This window comes from Cherax quadricarinatus, chromosome 5, assembly GCF_038502225.1.
Source record: "Cherax quadricarinatus isolate ZL_2023a chromosome 5, ASM3850222v1, whole genome shotgun sequence".
NCBI classification, from domain to species: domain Eukaryota; kingdom Metazoa; phylum Arthropoda; class Malacostraca; order Decapoda; family Parastacidae; genus Cherax; species Cherax quadricarinatus.
This window is the reverse complement of record NC_091296.1, coordinates 52809182-52827697: the sequence shown is the minus strand read 5'-3', so window position 1 is coordinate 52827697 and position 18516 is coordinate 52809182. Positions and strand designations below refer to the sequence as shown.

Below are 18516 nucleotides of genomic sequence, written 5' to 3'. Positions count from 1 at the left end.
TTGAATATATATATATATATATATATATATATATATATATATATATATATATATATATATATATATATATATATATATATATATATATATATATATATATATATATAAACTTGAAGAGTATGACACCAGTTCCACATATTAATCTTTATTTTCGCACATTTCAACACTTGGTACGAACTTAATAAAGTTTAAGGAAAGATACGAAACACTTGTAGTGAGCTTGTGTATGACTTCCCTCAGTTTTAATACCTTCAAGAAGGACGGGTAGGCCTTGATGCTGGTGAAGGACGGGTAGGCCTTGATGCTGGTGAAGGACGGGTAGGCCTTGATGCTGGTGAAGGACGGGTAGGTCTTGATGCTGGTGAAGGACGGGTAGGCCTTGATGCTGGTGAAGGACGGGTAGGCCTTGATGCTGGTGAAGGACGGGTAGGCCTTGATGTTGGTGAAGGACGGGTAGGTCTTGATGCTGGTGAAGGACGGGTAGGCCTTGATGTTGGTGAAGGACGGGTAGGCCTTGATGTTGGTGAAGGACGGGTCGGCCTTGATGTTGGTGAAGGACGGGTAGGCCTTGATATTGGTGAAGGACGGGTCGGCCTTGATGTTGGTGAAGGACGGGTAGGCCTTGATGCTGGTGAAGGACGGGTAGGCCTTGATGTTGGTGAAGGACGGGTAGGCCTTGATGTTGGTGAAGGACGGGTAGGCCTTGATGTTGAAGGACGGGTAGGCCTTAATGTTGGTGAAGGACGGGTAGGCCTTGATGTTGGTGAAGGACGGGTCGGCCTTGATGTTGGTGAAGGACGGGTAGGCCTTGATGCTGGTGAAGGACGGGTAGGCCTTGATGTTGATGAAGGACGGGTAGGCCTTGATGTTGGTGAAGGACGGGTAGGCCTTGATGTTGAAGGACGGGTAGGCCTTGATGCTGGTGAAGGAGGGGTAGGCCTTGATGTTGGTGAAGGACGGGTAGGCCTTGATGCTGGTGAAGGACGGGTAGGCCTTGATGTTGGTGAAGGACGGGTAGGCCTTGATGTTGGTGAAGGATGGGTAGGCCTTGATGCTGGTGAAGGACGGGTAGGCCTTGATGTTGATGAAGGATGGGTAGGCCTTGATGCTGGTGAAGGAGGGGTAGGCCTTGATGCTGGTGAAGGACGGGTAGGCCTTGATGCTGGTGAAGGACGGGTAGGCCTTGATGAAGGACGGGTAGGCCTTGATGTTGGTGAAGGAGGGGTAGGCCTTGGTGCTGGTGAAGGAGGGGTAGGCTTTGATGCTGGTGAAGGACGGGTAGGCCTTAAGAGAGAGAGAGATTTCGTTCGGATTTTTAACCCCGGAGGGTTAGCCACCCAGGATAACCCAAGAAAGTCAGTGCGTCATCGAGGACTGTCTAACTTATTTCCTTTGGGGTCCTTAATCTTGTCCCCCCAGGATGCGACCCACACCAGTCGACTAACACCCAGGTACCTATTTGCTGCTAGGTGAACAGGACAACAGGTGTAAGGAAACGTGTCGAAATGTTTCCACCCGCCGGGAATCGAACCCGGGCCCTCCGTTTGTGAAGCGGGAGCTTTAGCCACCGGGCCACCTTGATGTTGGTGGAGGACGGGTAGGCCTTGATGTTGGTGAAGGAGGGGTAGGCTTTGATGCTGGTGAAGGGTTCATTGTCCAAGGTATTGGAGCTGACTTCCCCGTCTTACCACATGTTAAAATACTTTACGTGTGGCAGCACATCAATATGATAGTTACAAATACAGTACATATACAGACTAACACACTACTGATATACCTAATATACAGACTAATACATTTTAATTCACTACAAATAAAGACTAATACATTAATAACACATTAATACACTTCTTAACAATACTGAATGACACCATCAACAAAAACTGGGAATTCTGGTACCGTTTCGGCTGACGATATTGAAGGGCTCTTTATCCAAAGAACTGGAGCTTTTCTTCACTAAGGTATTTGAGGAGGTAGATCATGGTATTGAATATGATATTGTGTATATAGACTTCAGTAAGGCTTTCCATAGAGTTCCACATCAGAGGCTATTGAGGAAACTTAGGCACACGGAATAGAAGGAAAACTTTTTTCCTGGGTAGAGGCATGGTTGACAGATAGGCAGCAGAGACTTTGCATAAATGGGGAGAAATCAGAATGGGGGCACGTCACAAGCGATGTTGGGCCCCTTGTTGTTCACAGTTTACACAACGACATAGATGAGGGAATCATTAGCGACATAAGCAAATTTGCTGATGACACCAAAATAGGCCGTCCAATTCTTTCTAATGAGGACATTAGAGCACTCCAGGATGATTTGAATAGACTGATGCAGTGGTCGGAGAAGTGGCAGATGCAGTTTAATATAGACAAATGCAAAGTTCTAAATGTTGGACAGGAAAAAAAAACATGTCACATAAACTAAATAATGTAGATCTTAATATTACAGATTGCTAAAAGGATTTAGGAGTTCTGGTTAGCAGTAATCTGAAACCAAGACAACAGTGGATAAGTGTTCGCAATAAAGCTAACAGAATCCTTGGCTTCATAGCAAGAAGTATAAATAATAGAAGTCCTGAGGTTGTTCTTCAACTCTATATATCTTTGGTTAGGCCTCATTTAGATTATGCTGCACAGTTCTGGTCACCATATTACAGAGTGGATATAAATGCTCTGGAAATCGTACAGAGAAGGATGACAAACATGATCCCATGTACCAGAAATCTTCCCTATGAGGATAGACTGAGGGCCCTGAATCTGCACTCTCTCGAAAGGTGTAGAATTAGGGGGGATATGATCGAGGTGTATAAATGGAAAACAGGAATAAATAAAGGGGATGTAAATAGTGTGCTAAAAATATCTAACATAGACAGGACTCGCAGCAATGGTTTTAAATTGGAAAAATTCCGTTTGGCACTAGTTTGGTAATAGACTTGTGGATGAGTGGAACAAACTCCCGAGTACCGTCATAGAAGCTAAGACGTTGTGTAGTTTTAAAAATAGGTTCGTTAAATACATGAGTGGGTGTGGGTGGGTGTGAGTTGGACCTGACTAGCTTGTGCTACTAGGTCGAATGCCGTGCTCATCCCTTAAGTGACGTGACTGATCTGACTAGGTCAAAGCATTGGCTTAAACCGGTGAGAGAATTGGACCTGCCTCGCATAGGCCAGTAGGCCTGTTGCAGTGTTCCTTATTTCTTATGTTCTTAGATCAAACATGATTAACTCCCCTTCTCAGTCGCTCTGTGACGAACGGATTTACCGCTTCCATAATACTACTACTAATAATAACAATACCTATCAGCAGATGTGTACACTGACACACTGGTGGTTTCTTGCAGGAGTTTCCCCAACAATTACTGGGACAAATTCGTCAAGAAGAAGGTGAGACAAAAGTACAGTGAAACTTACGACTTCGATGCTATCTCCAACCTGTTGGGCATGGAGACTACCATGAGCTTCAAGCAGGAGGAAACTTCCACTGGTATCATTGGCTAGTGAGTATCTCTCTCTCTCTCTCTCTCTCTCTCTCTCTCTCTCTCTCTCTCTCTCTCTCTCTCTCTCTCTCTCTCTCTCTCTCTCTCTCTCTCTCTCTCTCTCTCTCACTCTTTTACACAAATTGTGTACAAGGTTAAGGTAAGGATTCTTAACTTTGTTTACAAGCAAAGAGCTGTTACCTACATCAGCTCATTTGAAAACCTTTTTATTGTTAATATTCATTTATCTCTTGATTTATTTATTAGTTGGTCCGTCCTACGAATTTACTAACTTTTTTCACTAAGGTGTTTGAGGAGGTAGATCATGGTAATAAATATGATATTCTGTATATGGACTTCAGTAAGGCTTTCGATAGAGTTCCACACCAGTGGCTATTGAGGAAACTTAAGGCACACGGAATAGGAGGAGAAATTTTTTCCTTGGTAGAGGCATGGCTGACAAATAGACAGCAGAGAGTTTGCATAAATGGTTAGAAATCAGAATGGGGGCACGTCACAAACGGTGTTCCTCAGGGGTCAGTGTTGGGCCCGTTGTTGTTCACAATTTACATAAACGACATAGATGAGGGAATAAATAGCGACATAAGCAAATTTGCTGATGACACCAAAATAGGCCGTCCAATTCATTCTAATGAGGACACTAGAGCACTCCAGGATGATTTGAATAGACTGATGCAATGGTCGGAAAAGTGGCAGATGCAGTTTAATGTTGACAAATACAAAGTTCTAAATATTGAACAGTTAAATAACCATGCCACATATAAACTAAATAATGTAGATCTTAATACTACTGATTGCGAAAAGGATTTAGGAGTTCTGGTTAGCAGTAATGTAAAACCAAGACAACAGTGCATTAGTGTTCGCAATAAAGCTAACAGAATTCTTGGCTTCATATCTAGAAGTATAAATAATAGAAGTCCTCAGGTTGTTCTTCAACTCTATATATCCTTGGTTAGGCCTCATTTAGACTATGCTGCTCAGTTCTGGTCACTGTATTACAGAATGGATATAAATGATCTGGAAAACGTACAGAGGAGGATGACAAAGATGATCCCATGTATCAGAAATCTTCCCTATGAGGATAGACTGAGGGCCCTGAATCTGCACTCTCTCGAAAGGCGTAGAATTAGGGGGGATATGATCGAGGTGCATAAATGGAAAACAGGAATAAATAAAGGGGATGCAAATAGCGTGCTGAAAATTTCCACCCAAGACAGGACTCGCAGCAATGGTTTCAAGTTGGAAAAATTCAGATTCAGGAAGGATATAGGAAAGCACTGGTTTGGTAATAGAGTTGTGGATGAGTGGAACAAACTCCCGAGTACAGTTATTCAGGCTGAAACGTTGTGTAGTTTTAAAAATAGGTTAGATAAATACATGAGTGGGTGTGGGTGGGTGAGAGTTGGACCTGACTAGCTTGTGCTGCTGGGTCTGGTGCCGTGCTCCATCCTTGAGTGGAGGTGACCAAACTGGGTGGGTCATTGGTCTAATCCTGGGGGAAGGGACATGGACCTGCTCCGCATGGGTCAGTAAGCCTGTTGCAGTGTTCCTTCTTTCTTATGTTCTTTGTTTTCAAAGCAAGGCCTGTGGTAGGCAACCACCTCAGCTATAAACCGAAAATATCACTTCTCTTCGCCACTCTTTACTAAATAAAGACATTTTACAAAACAAGGGATACTCTGAACAGCAGAGTGGCGACCCTTGCTCCCAGAGTCTGAAATGTAGTTAAAATGATAGTTTACATTGGATATTACTGTGAAAAAACTACGTCAACACAAGACAGTGTAGCCCACCAAGGCTCGCAGAAAACAAGCCACACAATAGACTGCAGACACAGGTCGGAGTTCACAAATTCTAAGTACCAAAATTTATTAAATTAGGGTGTGGGGGGGTACAAAATACCCTAGGTCATGTCCTCTAGTTAGTAGCAAAATGGTAAATGACTTGTGAGCACGTGTAAGGGAAGATATGGATAGTGAGGTGAATACTACAAGAGTTAATAAGCCTCATCTACGCTCTTTATGTAAAAACTATAGATAGCACTAGTACTTCCTTATGCAATATTATAACATGATAAATATAGAATAAATAATATGGGTTATTACAACGAAGGACCTGGTCATTATCCCTAGCTGACAGGCAGCTACATAGAACAAACCCAACATTAATAATTAAACTCTGAACTGACAAAACCTTAAATAATGTACAACTGTTTGTTATACTTGCTTTCGTTAATTACAGCAGTTGTATGCTTTCTAGTTTTTCATTTCATTACAGAAATTTATTCTTTTTTCCATAAGTACGTATTTAGATATCTTTCCGTCCTTGCAGCATTATGTCTGTAGACTGGAGGTATCAAGTATGGAAGGCTGGAGTCACCATTACTGACAATGTACGTATCTTCCATTGCATCTCCTTTATTACATTTAGGGTTATTTTTGCTGTGTGTATACAGTGCTACTTACATAGTGATATAACAAGAGTACGAGATAATTCAAGTTAAACTAAGAGTTTTATACCATTGCAGTAGACAGGTTCATTGTGTGTACTCGTGTCATTGCGGTTGCAGGGGTCAACTCGAAGCTTTTGTGTGGGGAGGAGGGGGAGGGGAGGAGATTTATACCTATCATTAAAACTAATCATGCAGTCTGCTTCCAACACTCTTGTTAGGTAAATGGACAGATATGCAACTAATGTGACATTTTATTGTGGCAACGTTTCGCTCTTCAGTAGCCTTCTCAAGCCGTTACAAACATTATAAGGACAGAGAGGGTATATAGTATACGGGTACTACGTGAGGTAAAAAAAATCGTTACACTTTCTGGCCATCCTGAGACTGAAATTAAGATTTCCTGAAAGTAATGGGGCTCTTACCCTTATTGAACTCCCATTTATGCCTCTGTCTTTGATCCACACCTTTCAGTCATCATTCTTCTCAGATCTGTCATTTCCTTTGAGTATCTTCTACCTTGCCATGCCTTCTCTAGCCCTTGGCTAATCTTAAGACATAATTTAGAAGAAAAACGGATGCATTAAAGATAAAATAGTTTGACCGTGCATAGCCTCCGGCACCATCGTGTTGCCATAGATTCTGATGGAGGAACTGAGGTCCTAAGTGAACTGCTCGCAGTGATAGATTATTTTACAAGAAAAATAGTATATTGCACACGAACATTGTTAAAATAGTTAACAAGCATTTTATTATTATTAGTAGTAGTAGTATATTTAAGGGTAAGTCCATCTTAAATTCCATAGGCTTGATACAGAACTGAAGGAATGGGGGGAAGGGGGCATTCAGATTCAGTCCAAGGAGAGGGAAGACAAGTTGAGTTGTTTTGCCCAACAGCTAATATAGTAACAGGTTATATTAAATAAAATGTTATGCAACGGTAATTATTTACAGACCTGTACTAATAACAATCATGCTATACAGAATTATAGAAAATATTTTTCTCAAAGAAAGTAGTGGGGTACCTACAAGTCATTTTTTTTTTTTTTTAGAGAGAGAGAGAGAGAGAGAAAAATGGCTGTGGATCCTGGGCGAAGCGAGACAGGGACAAGTCTCCTCCCTACACTTGCTTCCCATTTTTGAACAAGTTAATAAATAAATAAGTCGGTTATTATGGGTAGCATCCTGGGAGAGAGGATCTAGAACCAGTGACAATAGTCCTCACTTTTTTTTTAATTGTAGATCATTAACTCACTGGAATTAAACCGAAGTTTAAATTCTTCGTCGTCTTGTTTTTCTCCTTTGCCTTTTATTTATTTTTCTTCCTCTTCCATGACAGATAAGGAACAGAAACCCAGTTATCGGAGGGTAATAATATAGGGAGCATTACCTCATGCAAGACTTACTTCGCACAAGTCAAGAGTGACGCCCACACACCCACATACATTAACATAATCTGCCACAAGCAGAATTCCTCATAATTCAGTATTACAGCCAAAAATTTTTTTATTATACTAGTGAGAGGCCCACCATGGTTCATCTTGTATGTCAGTTTCTCAGGACGGTCACCCTGTGACACATCGTGACTATCACCCCGTGACGTCACATTATAACACATGATATAGGTAAGGTCATGGGGATCGTCAGGCATAACACCAATTGATTATAAACTGGGCCCAAGAGCTGGAGCTTGATCGATGCGAACACAAGTTTTGTGAATGAATGCAGGTGAGTAATATTGGATGAGTGTATACACACACACACACACTAGTGAAGAGGTGGGGCCAGGAGCTAGGAATCGACCCCTTCAACCACATATAGATGTGTACATATACACACACAGATATAAGGAACACACATTACAAACCGGTAGTTGAACGTGTATTTGAACCTACATATGAACCTGTATTTGAAAATGTATTTGAACCTATGATTGAACCTGTATTTAAACGTATATTTGAACGTGTGTGCAGCAATTCCTGTACAACCTGTGGTACCTGACCTTCTCCATGCTTGGTAACATCAACTACTTCTTCTTCGCTGCTCACCTGCTGGACGTGGCCGTCTCTATCCCTTCACTCAAGACGATCCTTCAGTCCGTCACTCACAACGGCAAGCAGGTAGGTACCTACCTCCAGCCTCACCTTCTCATTCAACCTCACCCACATACATAAAAAAAAACATAAAACACCAACACACACGAAACACCCACATACGTAAACCACTAACATAAAACACCAACAAACATAAAACACCAACAAACATAAAACACCAACAAACGTAAAACACCAACAAACATAAAACACCAACAAACATAAAACAATACATACATAAAACACCAACATACATAAAATATTAAAATGTTTTGGAAGACATATTCGTTCATTTGTATATAAGTAAAATTACTGACAGATTCTTTAAAATAATGTAAGTTTAATCTCAGTGTATATGATGAAGGTTATGTCAACTGTACATTGTATGGGTAATCTCTAACAGTATGCCACAGTCAAATATTTCCGGTGAAGCTGGAACCCTTCAGTACTATCACTTGAAGAGGATTTCCAGCTAGTTATAAGATGTTTACATTAGTTTCCAGCTGTTCATTGTGGGTTGTTCGTATACCAGTATATACAATATTAATACAAGTTTCATATTTACAGATCCTCTGTTATATACATTATTATCTAGAAAACGTTAGGAAGCCTTTACGGTGTTCACAGTGTGATTTTTTATTGTAGTTTTATCAATTTTTATTTTTTTAACCAGTTGATGGTCTCATATGTATGTTTGGTTGCAGCTGATCTTGACTTGCATGTTGCTGACCATCATAGTCTACTGCTACACTGTCATCGCCTTCAACTTCTTCAGGAAGTTCTATATCTCGGAGGAAGATGATGTCGTCGATCAGAAGTGTCACGACATGCTCACGGTCAGTACTATATTCTGTATAATATAACATTTTGTATATATACATATATATATATATATATATATATATATATATATATATATCTATATATATATATATATATATATATATATATATTTTTATTATCACACTGGCCGATTCCCACCAAGGCAGGGTGGCCCGAAAAAGAAAAACTTTCACCATCATTCACTCCATCACTGTCTTGCCAGAAGGGTGCTTTACACTACAGTTTTTAAACTGCAACATTAACACCCCTCCTTCAGAGTGCAGGCACTGTACTTCCCATCTCCAGGACTCAAGTCCGGCCTGCCGGTTTCCCTGAATCCCTTCATAAATGTTACTTTGCTCACACTCCAACAGCACGTCAAGTATTAAAAACCATTTGTCTCCATTCACTCCTATCAAACACGCTCATGCATGCCTGCTGGAAGTCCAAGCCCCTCGCACACAAAACCTCCTTTACCCCCTCCCTCCAACCTTTCCTAGGCCGACCCCTACCCCGCCTTCCTTCCACTACAGACTGATACACTCTTGAAGTCATTCTGTTTCGCTCCAATCTCTCTACATGTCCGAACCACCTCAACAACCCTTCCTCAGCCCTCTGGACAACAGTTTTGGTAATCCCGCACCTCCTCCTAACTTCCAAACTACGAATTCTCTGCATTATATTCACACCACACATTGCCCTCAGACATGACATCTCCACTGCCTCCAGCCTTCTCCTCGCTGCAACATTCATCACCCACGCTTCACACCCATATAAGAGCGTTGGTAAAACTATACTCTCATACATTCCCCTCTTTGCCTCCAAGGACAAAGTTCTTTGTCTCCACAGACTCCTAAGTGCACCACTCACTCTTTTTCCCTCATCAATTCTATGATTCACCTCATCTTTCATAGACCCATCCGCTGACACGTCCACTCCCAAATATCTGAATACGTTCACCTCCTCCATACTCTCCCCCTCCAATCTGATATTCAATCTTTCATCACCTAATCTTTTTGTTATCCTCATAACCTTACTCTTTCCTGTATTCACCTTTAATTTTCTTCTTTTGCACACCCTACCAAATTCATCCACCAATCTCTGCAACTTCTCTTCAGAATCTCCCAAGAGCACAGTGTCATCAGCAAAGAGCAGCTGTGACAACTCCCACTTTGTGTGTGATTCTTTATCTTTTAACTCCACGCCTCTTGCCAAGACCCTCGCATTTACTTCTCTTACAACCCCATCTATAAATATATTAAACAACCACGGTGACATCACACATCCTTGTCTAAGGCCTACTTTTACTGGGAAAAAATTTCCCTCTTTCCTACATACTCTAACTTGAGCCTCACTATCCTCGTAAAAACTCTTCACTGCTTTCAGTAACCTACCTCCTACACCATACACTTGCAACATCTGCCACATTGCCCCCCTATCCACCCTGTCATACGCCTTTTCCAAATCCATAAATGCCACAAAGACCTCTTTAGCCTTATCTAAATACTGTTCACTTACATGTTTCACTGTAAACACCTGGTCCACACACCCCCTACCTTTCCTAAAGCCTCCTTGTTCATCTGCTATCCTATTCTCCGTCTTACTCTTAATTCTTTCAATTATAACTCTACCATACACTTTACCAGGTACACTCAACAGACTTATCCCCCTATAATTTTTGCACTCTCTTTTATCCCCTTTGCCTTTATACAAAGGAACTATGCATGCTCTCTGCCAATCTTTAGGTACCTTACCCTCTTCCATACATTTATTAAATAATTGCACCAACCACTCCAAAACTATATCCCCACCTGCTTTTAACATTTCTATCTTTATCCCATCAATCCCGGCTGCCTTACCCCCTTTCATTTTACCTACTGCCTCACGAACTTCCCCCACACTCACAACTGGCTCTTCCTCACTCCTACAAGATGTTATTCCTCCTTGCCCTATACACGAAATCACAGCTTCCCTATCTTCATCAACATTTAACAATTCCTCAAAATATTCCCTCCATCTTCCCAATACCTCTAACTCTCCATTTAATAACTCTCCTCTCCTATTTTTAACTGACAAATCCATTTGTTCTCTAGGCTTTCTTAACTTGTTAATCTCACTCCAAAACTTTTTCTTATTTTCAACAAAATTTGTTGATAACATCTCACCCACTCTCTCATTTGCTCTCTTTTTACATATTATATATATAAATATATATATAAATATATATATAAAATATATATATATATATATATATATATATTTTTTTTTTTTTTTTTTTTTTTTTTTCAACAAGCCGGCCGTCTCCCACCGAGGCAGGGTGACCCAAAAAAGAAAGAAAATCCCCAAAAAGAAAATACTTTCATCATCATTCAACACTTTCACCACACTCGCACATTATCACTGTTTTTGCAGAGGTGCTCAGAATACAACAGTCTAGAAGCATACACATATAAAGACACACAACATATCCCTCCAAACTGCCAATATCCCAAACCCCTCCTTTAAAGTGCAGGCATTGTACTTCCCATTTCCAGGACTCAAGTCCGACTATATGAAAATAACCGGTTTCCCTGAATCCCTTCACTAAATATTACCCTGCTCACACTCCAACAGATCGTCAGGTCCCAAGTACCATTCGTCTCCATTCACTCCTATCTAACACGCTCACGCACGCTTGCTGGAAATCCAAGCCCCTTACCCACAAAACCTCCTTTACCCCCTCTCTCCAACCCTTTCGAGGACGACCCCTACCCCGCCTTCCTTCCCCTATAGATTTATATGCTTTCCATGTCATTCTACTGTGATCCATTCTCTCTAAATGACCAAACCACCTCAACAACCCCTCTTCTGCCCTCTGACTAATACTTTTATTAACTCCACACCTTCTCCTAATTTCCACACTCCGAATTTTTTGCATAATATTTACACCACACATTGCCCTTAGACAGGACATCTCCGCTGCCTCCAACCGTCTCCTTGCTGCTGCATTTACCACCCAAGCTTCACACCCATATAAGAGTGTTGGTACTACTATACTTTCATACATTCCCTTCTTTGCCTCCATAGATAACGTTTTTTGACTCCACATATACCTCAACGCACCACTCACCTTTTTTCCCTCATCAATTCTATGATTAACCTCATCCTTCATAAATCCATCCGCCGACACGTCAACTCCCAAGTATCTGAAAACATTCACTTCTTCCATACTCCTCCTCCCCAATTTGATATCCAATTTTTCTTTATCTAAATCATTTGACACCCTCATCACCTTACTCTTTTCTATGTTCACTTTCAACTTTCTACCTTTACACACATTCCCAAACTCATCCACTAACCTTTGCAATTTTTCTTTAGAATCTCCCATAAGCACAGTATCATCAGCAAAAAGTAACTGTGTCAATTCCCATTTTGAATTTGATTCCCCATAATTTAATCCCACCCCTCTCCCAAACACCCTAGCATTTACTTCCTTTACAACCCCATCTATAAATATATTAAACAACCATGGTGACATTACACATCCCTGTCTAAGACCTACTTTTACCGGGAAGTAGTCTCCCTCTCTTCTACACACCCTAACCTGAGCCTCACTATCCTCATAAAAACTCTTTACAGCATTTAATAACTTACCACCTATTCCATATACTTGCAACATCTGCCACATTGCTCCTCTATCCACTCTATCATATGCCTTTTCTAAATCCATAAATGCAATAAAAACCTCCCTATCTTTATCTAAATACTGTTCACATATATGCTTCAATGTAAACACCTGATCTACACATCCCCTACCCACTCTAAAACCTCCTTGCTCATCCGCAATCCTACATTCTGTCTTACCTCTAATTCTTTCAATTATAACCCTACCGTACACTTTTCCTGGTATACTCAGTAAGCTTATTCCTCTATAATTTTTACAGTCTCTTTTGTCCCCTTTCCCTTTATATAAAGGGACTATACATGCTCTCTGCCAATCCCTAGGTACCTTCCCCTCTTTCATACATTTATTAAACAAAAGTACCAACCACTCCAACACTATATCCCCCCCTGCTTTTAACATTTCTGTCATGATCCCATCAGTTCCAGCTGCTTTACCCCCTTTCATTTTACGTAATGCCTCACGTACCTCCCCCACACTTACATTCTGCTCTTCTTCACTCCTAAAAGATGGTATACCTCCCTGACCAGTGCATGAAATTACTGCCTCTGTTTCTTCCTTAACATTTAAAAGTTCCTCAAAATATTCTCGCCATCTACCCAATACCTCCATCTCCCCATCTACTAACTCCCCTACTCTGTTTTTAACTGACAAATCCATATTTTCCCTAGGCTTTCTTAACTTGTTTAACTCGCTCCAAAATTTTTTCTTATTTTCATTAAAATTTCTTGACAGTGCCTCTCCCACTCTATCATCTGCTCTCCTTTTGCACTCTCTCACCACTCTCTTTACCTTTCTTTTACTCTCCATATACTCTGCTCTTCTTATAACACTTCTGCTTTGTAAAAACCTCTCATAAGCTACCTTTTTCTCTTTTATCACACCCTTTACTTCATCATTCCACCAATCACTCCTCTTTCCTCCTGCCCCCACCCTCCTATAACCACAAACTTCTGCCCCACATTCTAATACTGCATTTTTAAAACTATTCCAACCCTCTTCAACCCCCCCACTACTCATCTTTGCACTAGCCCACCTTTCTGCCAATAGTCGCTTATATCTCACCCGAACTTCCTCCTCCCTTAGTTTATACACTTTCACCTCCCTCTTACTTGTTGTTGCCACCTTCCTCTTTTCCCATCTACCTCTTACTCTAACTGTAGCTACAACTAAATAATGATCCGATATATCAGTTGCCCCTCTATAAACATGTACATCCTGGAGCCTACCCATCAACCTTTTATCCACCAATACATAATCTAATAAACTACTTTCATTACGTGCTACATCATACCTTGTATATTTATTTATCCTCTTTTTCATAAAATATGTATTACTTATTACCAAATTTCTTTCTACACATAGCTCAATTAAAGGCTCCCCATTTACATTTACCCCTGGCACCCCAAATTTACCTACTACTCCCTCCATAACATTTTTACCCACTTTAGCATTAAAATCCCCAACCACCATTACTCTCACACTTGATTCAAAACTCCCCACGCATTCACTCAACATTTCCCAAAATCTCTCTCTCTCCTCTACACTTCTCTCTTCTCCAGGTGCATACACGCTTATTATAACCCACTTTTCACATCCAATCTTTATTTTGCTCCACATAATCCTTGAATTAATACATTTATAGTCCCTCTTTTCCTGCCATAGCTTATCCTTCAACATTATTGCTACTCCTTCTTTAGCTCTAACTCTATTTGAAACCCCTGACCTAATCCCATTTATTCCTCTCCACTGAAACTCTCCCACCCCCTTCAGCTTTGTTTCACTTAAAGCCAGGACATCCAGCTTTTTCTCATTCATAACATCCACAATCATCTCTTTCTTATCATCTGCACAACATCCACGCACATTCAGACTTCCCACTTTGACAATTTTCTTCTTCTTATTCTTTTATATATATATATTTATATATATATATTTTATATTCTTTATATATATATATATATATATATATATATATATAGTGCGCAAGTCCATGTGTATTGTACTTCCCGGGATAATCCCACTCAACAACCTGCGCCTCCCCCACCTAATTCCCAGGGGAAATTTTCCCTTTCCCCTCCCTGCCCCTCAAACTCCACCAGGCCACCACGGTCAAGTTCACTACCTTCCACGCACCATACCCACCCAGCATGTCATATTCCACTCCTATTGTCTAGTCTAGCAGATGGATGCCAACCAGGAGGAAGCAAGCAGCCAGGGAAATGGCACGGTTGGCAATACTAGGAGAGGCAAGTGTCGGTCATGCTTACAGCTTCGTTGTCTCAACTCGAATGGTTTCCTCCGCAAGCACGGTAGTTGCCCTGGTTCAGGATGTCCTCCTGTGGAAAGTGATGATCCAGAGCCACCTCAGGCACCTGAACCCTCACCAACAGATTTCATCTCATCAGACAATCTCTTGGAAGCAATTAAAGCAACAGGTACGAGGACACTCACACATATTCCCAAAGCAGCCCGTCCACACGCAGCTGGGAAACTTACAGACCTCCTGAAAAAAGTAAACGATGGTTCCACTATCTTAAATGCTCCACCAACCATCAAGGCATGGCACAACTTGCTACTTTTTGGCAATGTCTGCTTAGCTGTGCCGGAAAGAAGGGGAAAGAGGCTAGCCTCAATGATAATTAAATCCTTAAGAGATTTTCCTAGAGTTGATAACCTCATTCACCTTCCCCGTCAACACAAAAAAGGGAGAGGCAGAACCCCCACTCACTCTACTGACAGTGAAAAAGTCAGAGTCCAGGTGAGCAAGAAAATTGAAGAGGGCAACACAGTGGGGGCAATAAGAATTATTACCAGTGAAGATACAGTTGCTCCCAGGGATGCTGACACGGCTGAAGCACTTAGAGGAAAGCACCCTGCCAGGGAAACCAGTGGCACCAACAGTTCCAACACCTCTGTCCCCACTATGGAACCATTGATAGTGGAAGACTCAGACATTTACAAAGCAATAATGTCGTTCCCATCTGGCTCTGCTGGGGGTTACACTGGAATAAGGCCACAGCATTTAAAGGAAATGGTTAATCCAGTTATTGGGGAAATTGCAGAGACACTGCTTTCAGAGATCACAAGGTTCGTCAACAATTCCTTGGCTGGTCTGATCCCTGATGAAATTAGACCTTTCTTTTTTGGTGCAACACTTTGTGCACTTAAAAAGAAGGATGGAGGAATTCGGCCAATTGCAGTAGGCAACACCTTACGCCGCCTCGTATCCAAAGCTGCTGTCCGAAGTATTCATACACAGGCAGCCATGATGCTTCAACCAAACCAGCTTGGCTTTGGGGTCTCTCAAGGAAGTGAAGCAGCGGTTCATGCAACAAGGGCGTATATCAACAACCTGCCTGAGGACAATGCAGTGGTAAAATTAGATTTCAAGAATGCGTTCAATCTCCTGAAAAGAGACGTGGTATTAGCAGCAGTACAAGAACATTTCCCTGGTCTCTTCCCTTTTGTTTCAGCCGGGTATAGCAGGGAATCAATGCTTCTCTTTGGAGAGCATGAAATTACATCATCGGAGGGTGTCCAACAAGGAGATCCTCTTGCACCATTTCTCTTCTGTATAGCAGTTAGGGAAATCACAGTCAGACTGACCAGCGAGCTAAACATCTGGTTCCTAGATGATGGCACACTAGCAGGTACAAAAGAGTCCCTCCTACATGACCTTACACAGGTAATGACACGGGGACAGGAAATGGGTCTCATCCTGAATCCATCCAAATGTGAAATCATCTCAGTCAGTCAACAAGTGATAAATGCAGTGAGATCAAAACTACCAGGAGCAGCAGTCATTGCCCCCACAAATAGTGTCTTGCTAGGAGCACCTCTGGGAAGCAATGCCATTGACACAATTCTCAGGAAGAAATTGGAAGAGTTAAGGAGAATGGAACAACGAATAGGCAATCTGGACACCCACGATGCCTTGTACCTTCTCACAAAGTGCTTGAGTCTGCCCAGGTTGACATATTTCCTAAGATGTGCACCTTCATATGATAACCCTATACTGCACGAATATGACAGTATTCTGAGGCAGATTTTTACGAAAGTACTTAACCTTACTCTAGAAGACGGGCAGTGGAACCAAGCTACACTTCCAGTCAGACTAGGAGGCATTGGTGTCCGCAAGTCATCACATATTGCGTTACCTGCTTTTCTGTCCTCGTGTATTGCATCCAGAGAGCTTGTAGCAGCGATTCTCCCTGAACATCTTAGGGACAAGGTAGGAGTCCAGGACCAAAAATTCATTGACGGAGCAATGATCTGGGATAATCTAACGGGCTCTGGAGCCAGACCTGCTCCCCCCAACAACTACAAACAATCGCACTGGGATGGTCCAATAGTGGAAAATATTGCCTCAACAATGCTTCAGAGTGTGTCAGGGAAGGATAGAGCCCGCCTCCTGGCAGTGAGAGCCCCTCATGCTGGGGACTTTCTGTTGGCTGTTCCCAACTCCAGCCTTGGCACACGTCTCGACCCACAGACCATCCGCATCGGTGTTGCCCTTCGACTTGCCGCCCCTATTCTCGCCGAACACAGGTGTATTTGTGGCAGTGAAGCAGCAGACCGATTCGGGTACCATGGTCTTGTGTGCCGTAAATCCGAGGGAAAGATTGCAAGACATGAGGAGGTTAATAACATTATCAAGAGGAGCCTCACAACAGCTGGATGCCCAGCAGTAAGGGAGCCACCCCAACTATGCAGATCTGATGGCAGCCAGAAGCGTCCAGATGGTATCACCCTTCAAGCCTGGACAGATGGGAAGCAGGTGGTGTGGGACTATACATGTGCATCTACCTTGGCTGATACCTATCTCCAATACACCAGGGAGGAAGGAGGGGCAGCTGCCAGCTTCAGGGAGTCCCAAAAGTCTAGAAAATATGGAGAACTTGCCCATCATTATATGTTTGTTCCCATAGGCTCAGAGACCCTTGGCTCATGGGGAAAGAGTGCATCTAAATTCCTTAAGGAGCTGGGAAAAAGACTCATCAGGGTAACTAGGGATCCCAGGGCAGCTAGTTTTCTGTTCCAGCGGCTCAGTGCGGCTGTTCAAAGGGGTAATGCCTGCTGTATTTTGGGCACACGCCCCAGCTCTGAGGAGCTGGATGAGATTTTCGCCTTATAATCGGTGATACACACGTAACAACATGTACCGTATATGCCACCTTTATATCAACAATGTATCTCTTAAATCTTCTGTACCATATTATGTAATAAAATATTCCTATTGGTAAAAAAAAAATATACTAAAAGATGGGGTGGTAGGGGAAGTGGAATATTCAAACGGCTTCAGGAAGAAATCCAAATATTCTTCCTTGAAGTCTTTTTATGCACTTCTCCGAGGCAATGGGTCCCACAATTTACACCAGAGGTGGACCCCATCCTATATATAAAAAAATATATATATATATATATATATATATATATATATATATATATATATATTAAAGGAAGGGTTCGGGATATTGGCGGTTTGGAAAGATATGTTGTGTATCTTTATACGTATATGCTTCTAAACTGTTGTGTTCTGAGCACCTCTCCAAAAACAGTGATTATGTGTGAGTGAGGTGAAAGTGTTGAATAATGAAAGCATTTTCTTTTTGGGTCACCCTGCCTCAGTGGGAGACGGCCTTGTTAATATATATATATATATATATATATATATATATATATATATATATATAAATAAATATATATATATATAGTATATATAAGAAGAGCAGAGTATATGGAGAGTAAAAGAAAGGTGAAGAGAGTGGTGAGAGAGTGCAAAAGGAGAGCAGATGAAAGAGTGGGAGAGGCACTGTCAAGAAATTTTAATGAAAATAAGAAAAAATTTTGGAGTTAAACAAGTTAAGAAAGCCTAGGGAAAGTATGGATTTGTCCGTTAAAAACAGAGTAGGGGAGTTAGTAGATGGGGAGATGGAGGTATTAGGTAGATGGCGAGAATATTTTGAGGAACTTTTAAATGTTAAGGAAGAAA

General features: G+C 41.6%; 1 protein-coding gene across 13 annotated transcripts in view; it reads left to right on the top strand.

Moving 5' to 3' along the window:
- RyR (Ryanodine receptor) overlaps window positions 1–18516 on the top strand; it is a 388707-nt gene that overhangs the window by 355739 nt on the left and 14452 nt on the right. For all 13 annotated transcript variants that reach the window (XM_070101968.1, XM_070101970.1, XM_070101962.1 and 10 more), the window contains 4 exons: window positions 3341–3496; window positions 5828–5888; window positions 7919–8065; window positions 8743–8874. In XM_070101968.1, the coding sequence (XP_069958069.1) occupies window positions 3341–3496; window positions 5828–5888; window positions 7919–8065; window positions 8743–8874 (496 nt within the window). The remainder of the gene's footprint in view (window positions 1–3340; window positions 3497–5827; window positions 5889–7918; window positions 8066–8742; window positions 8875–18516) is intronic.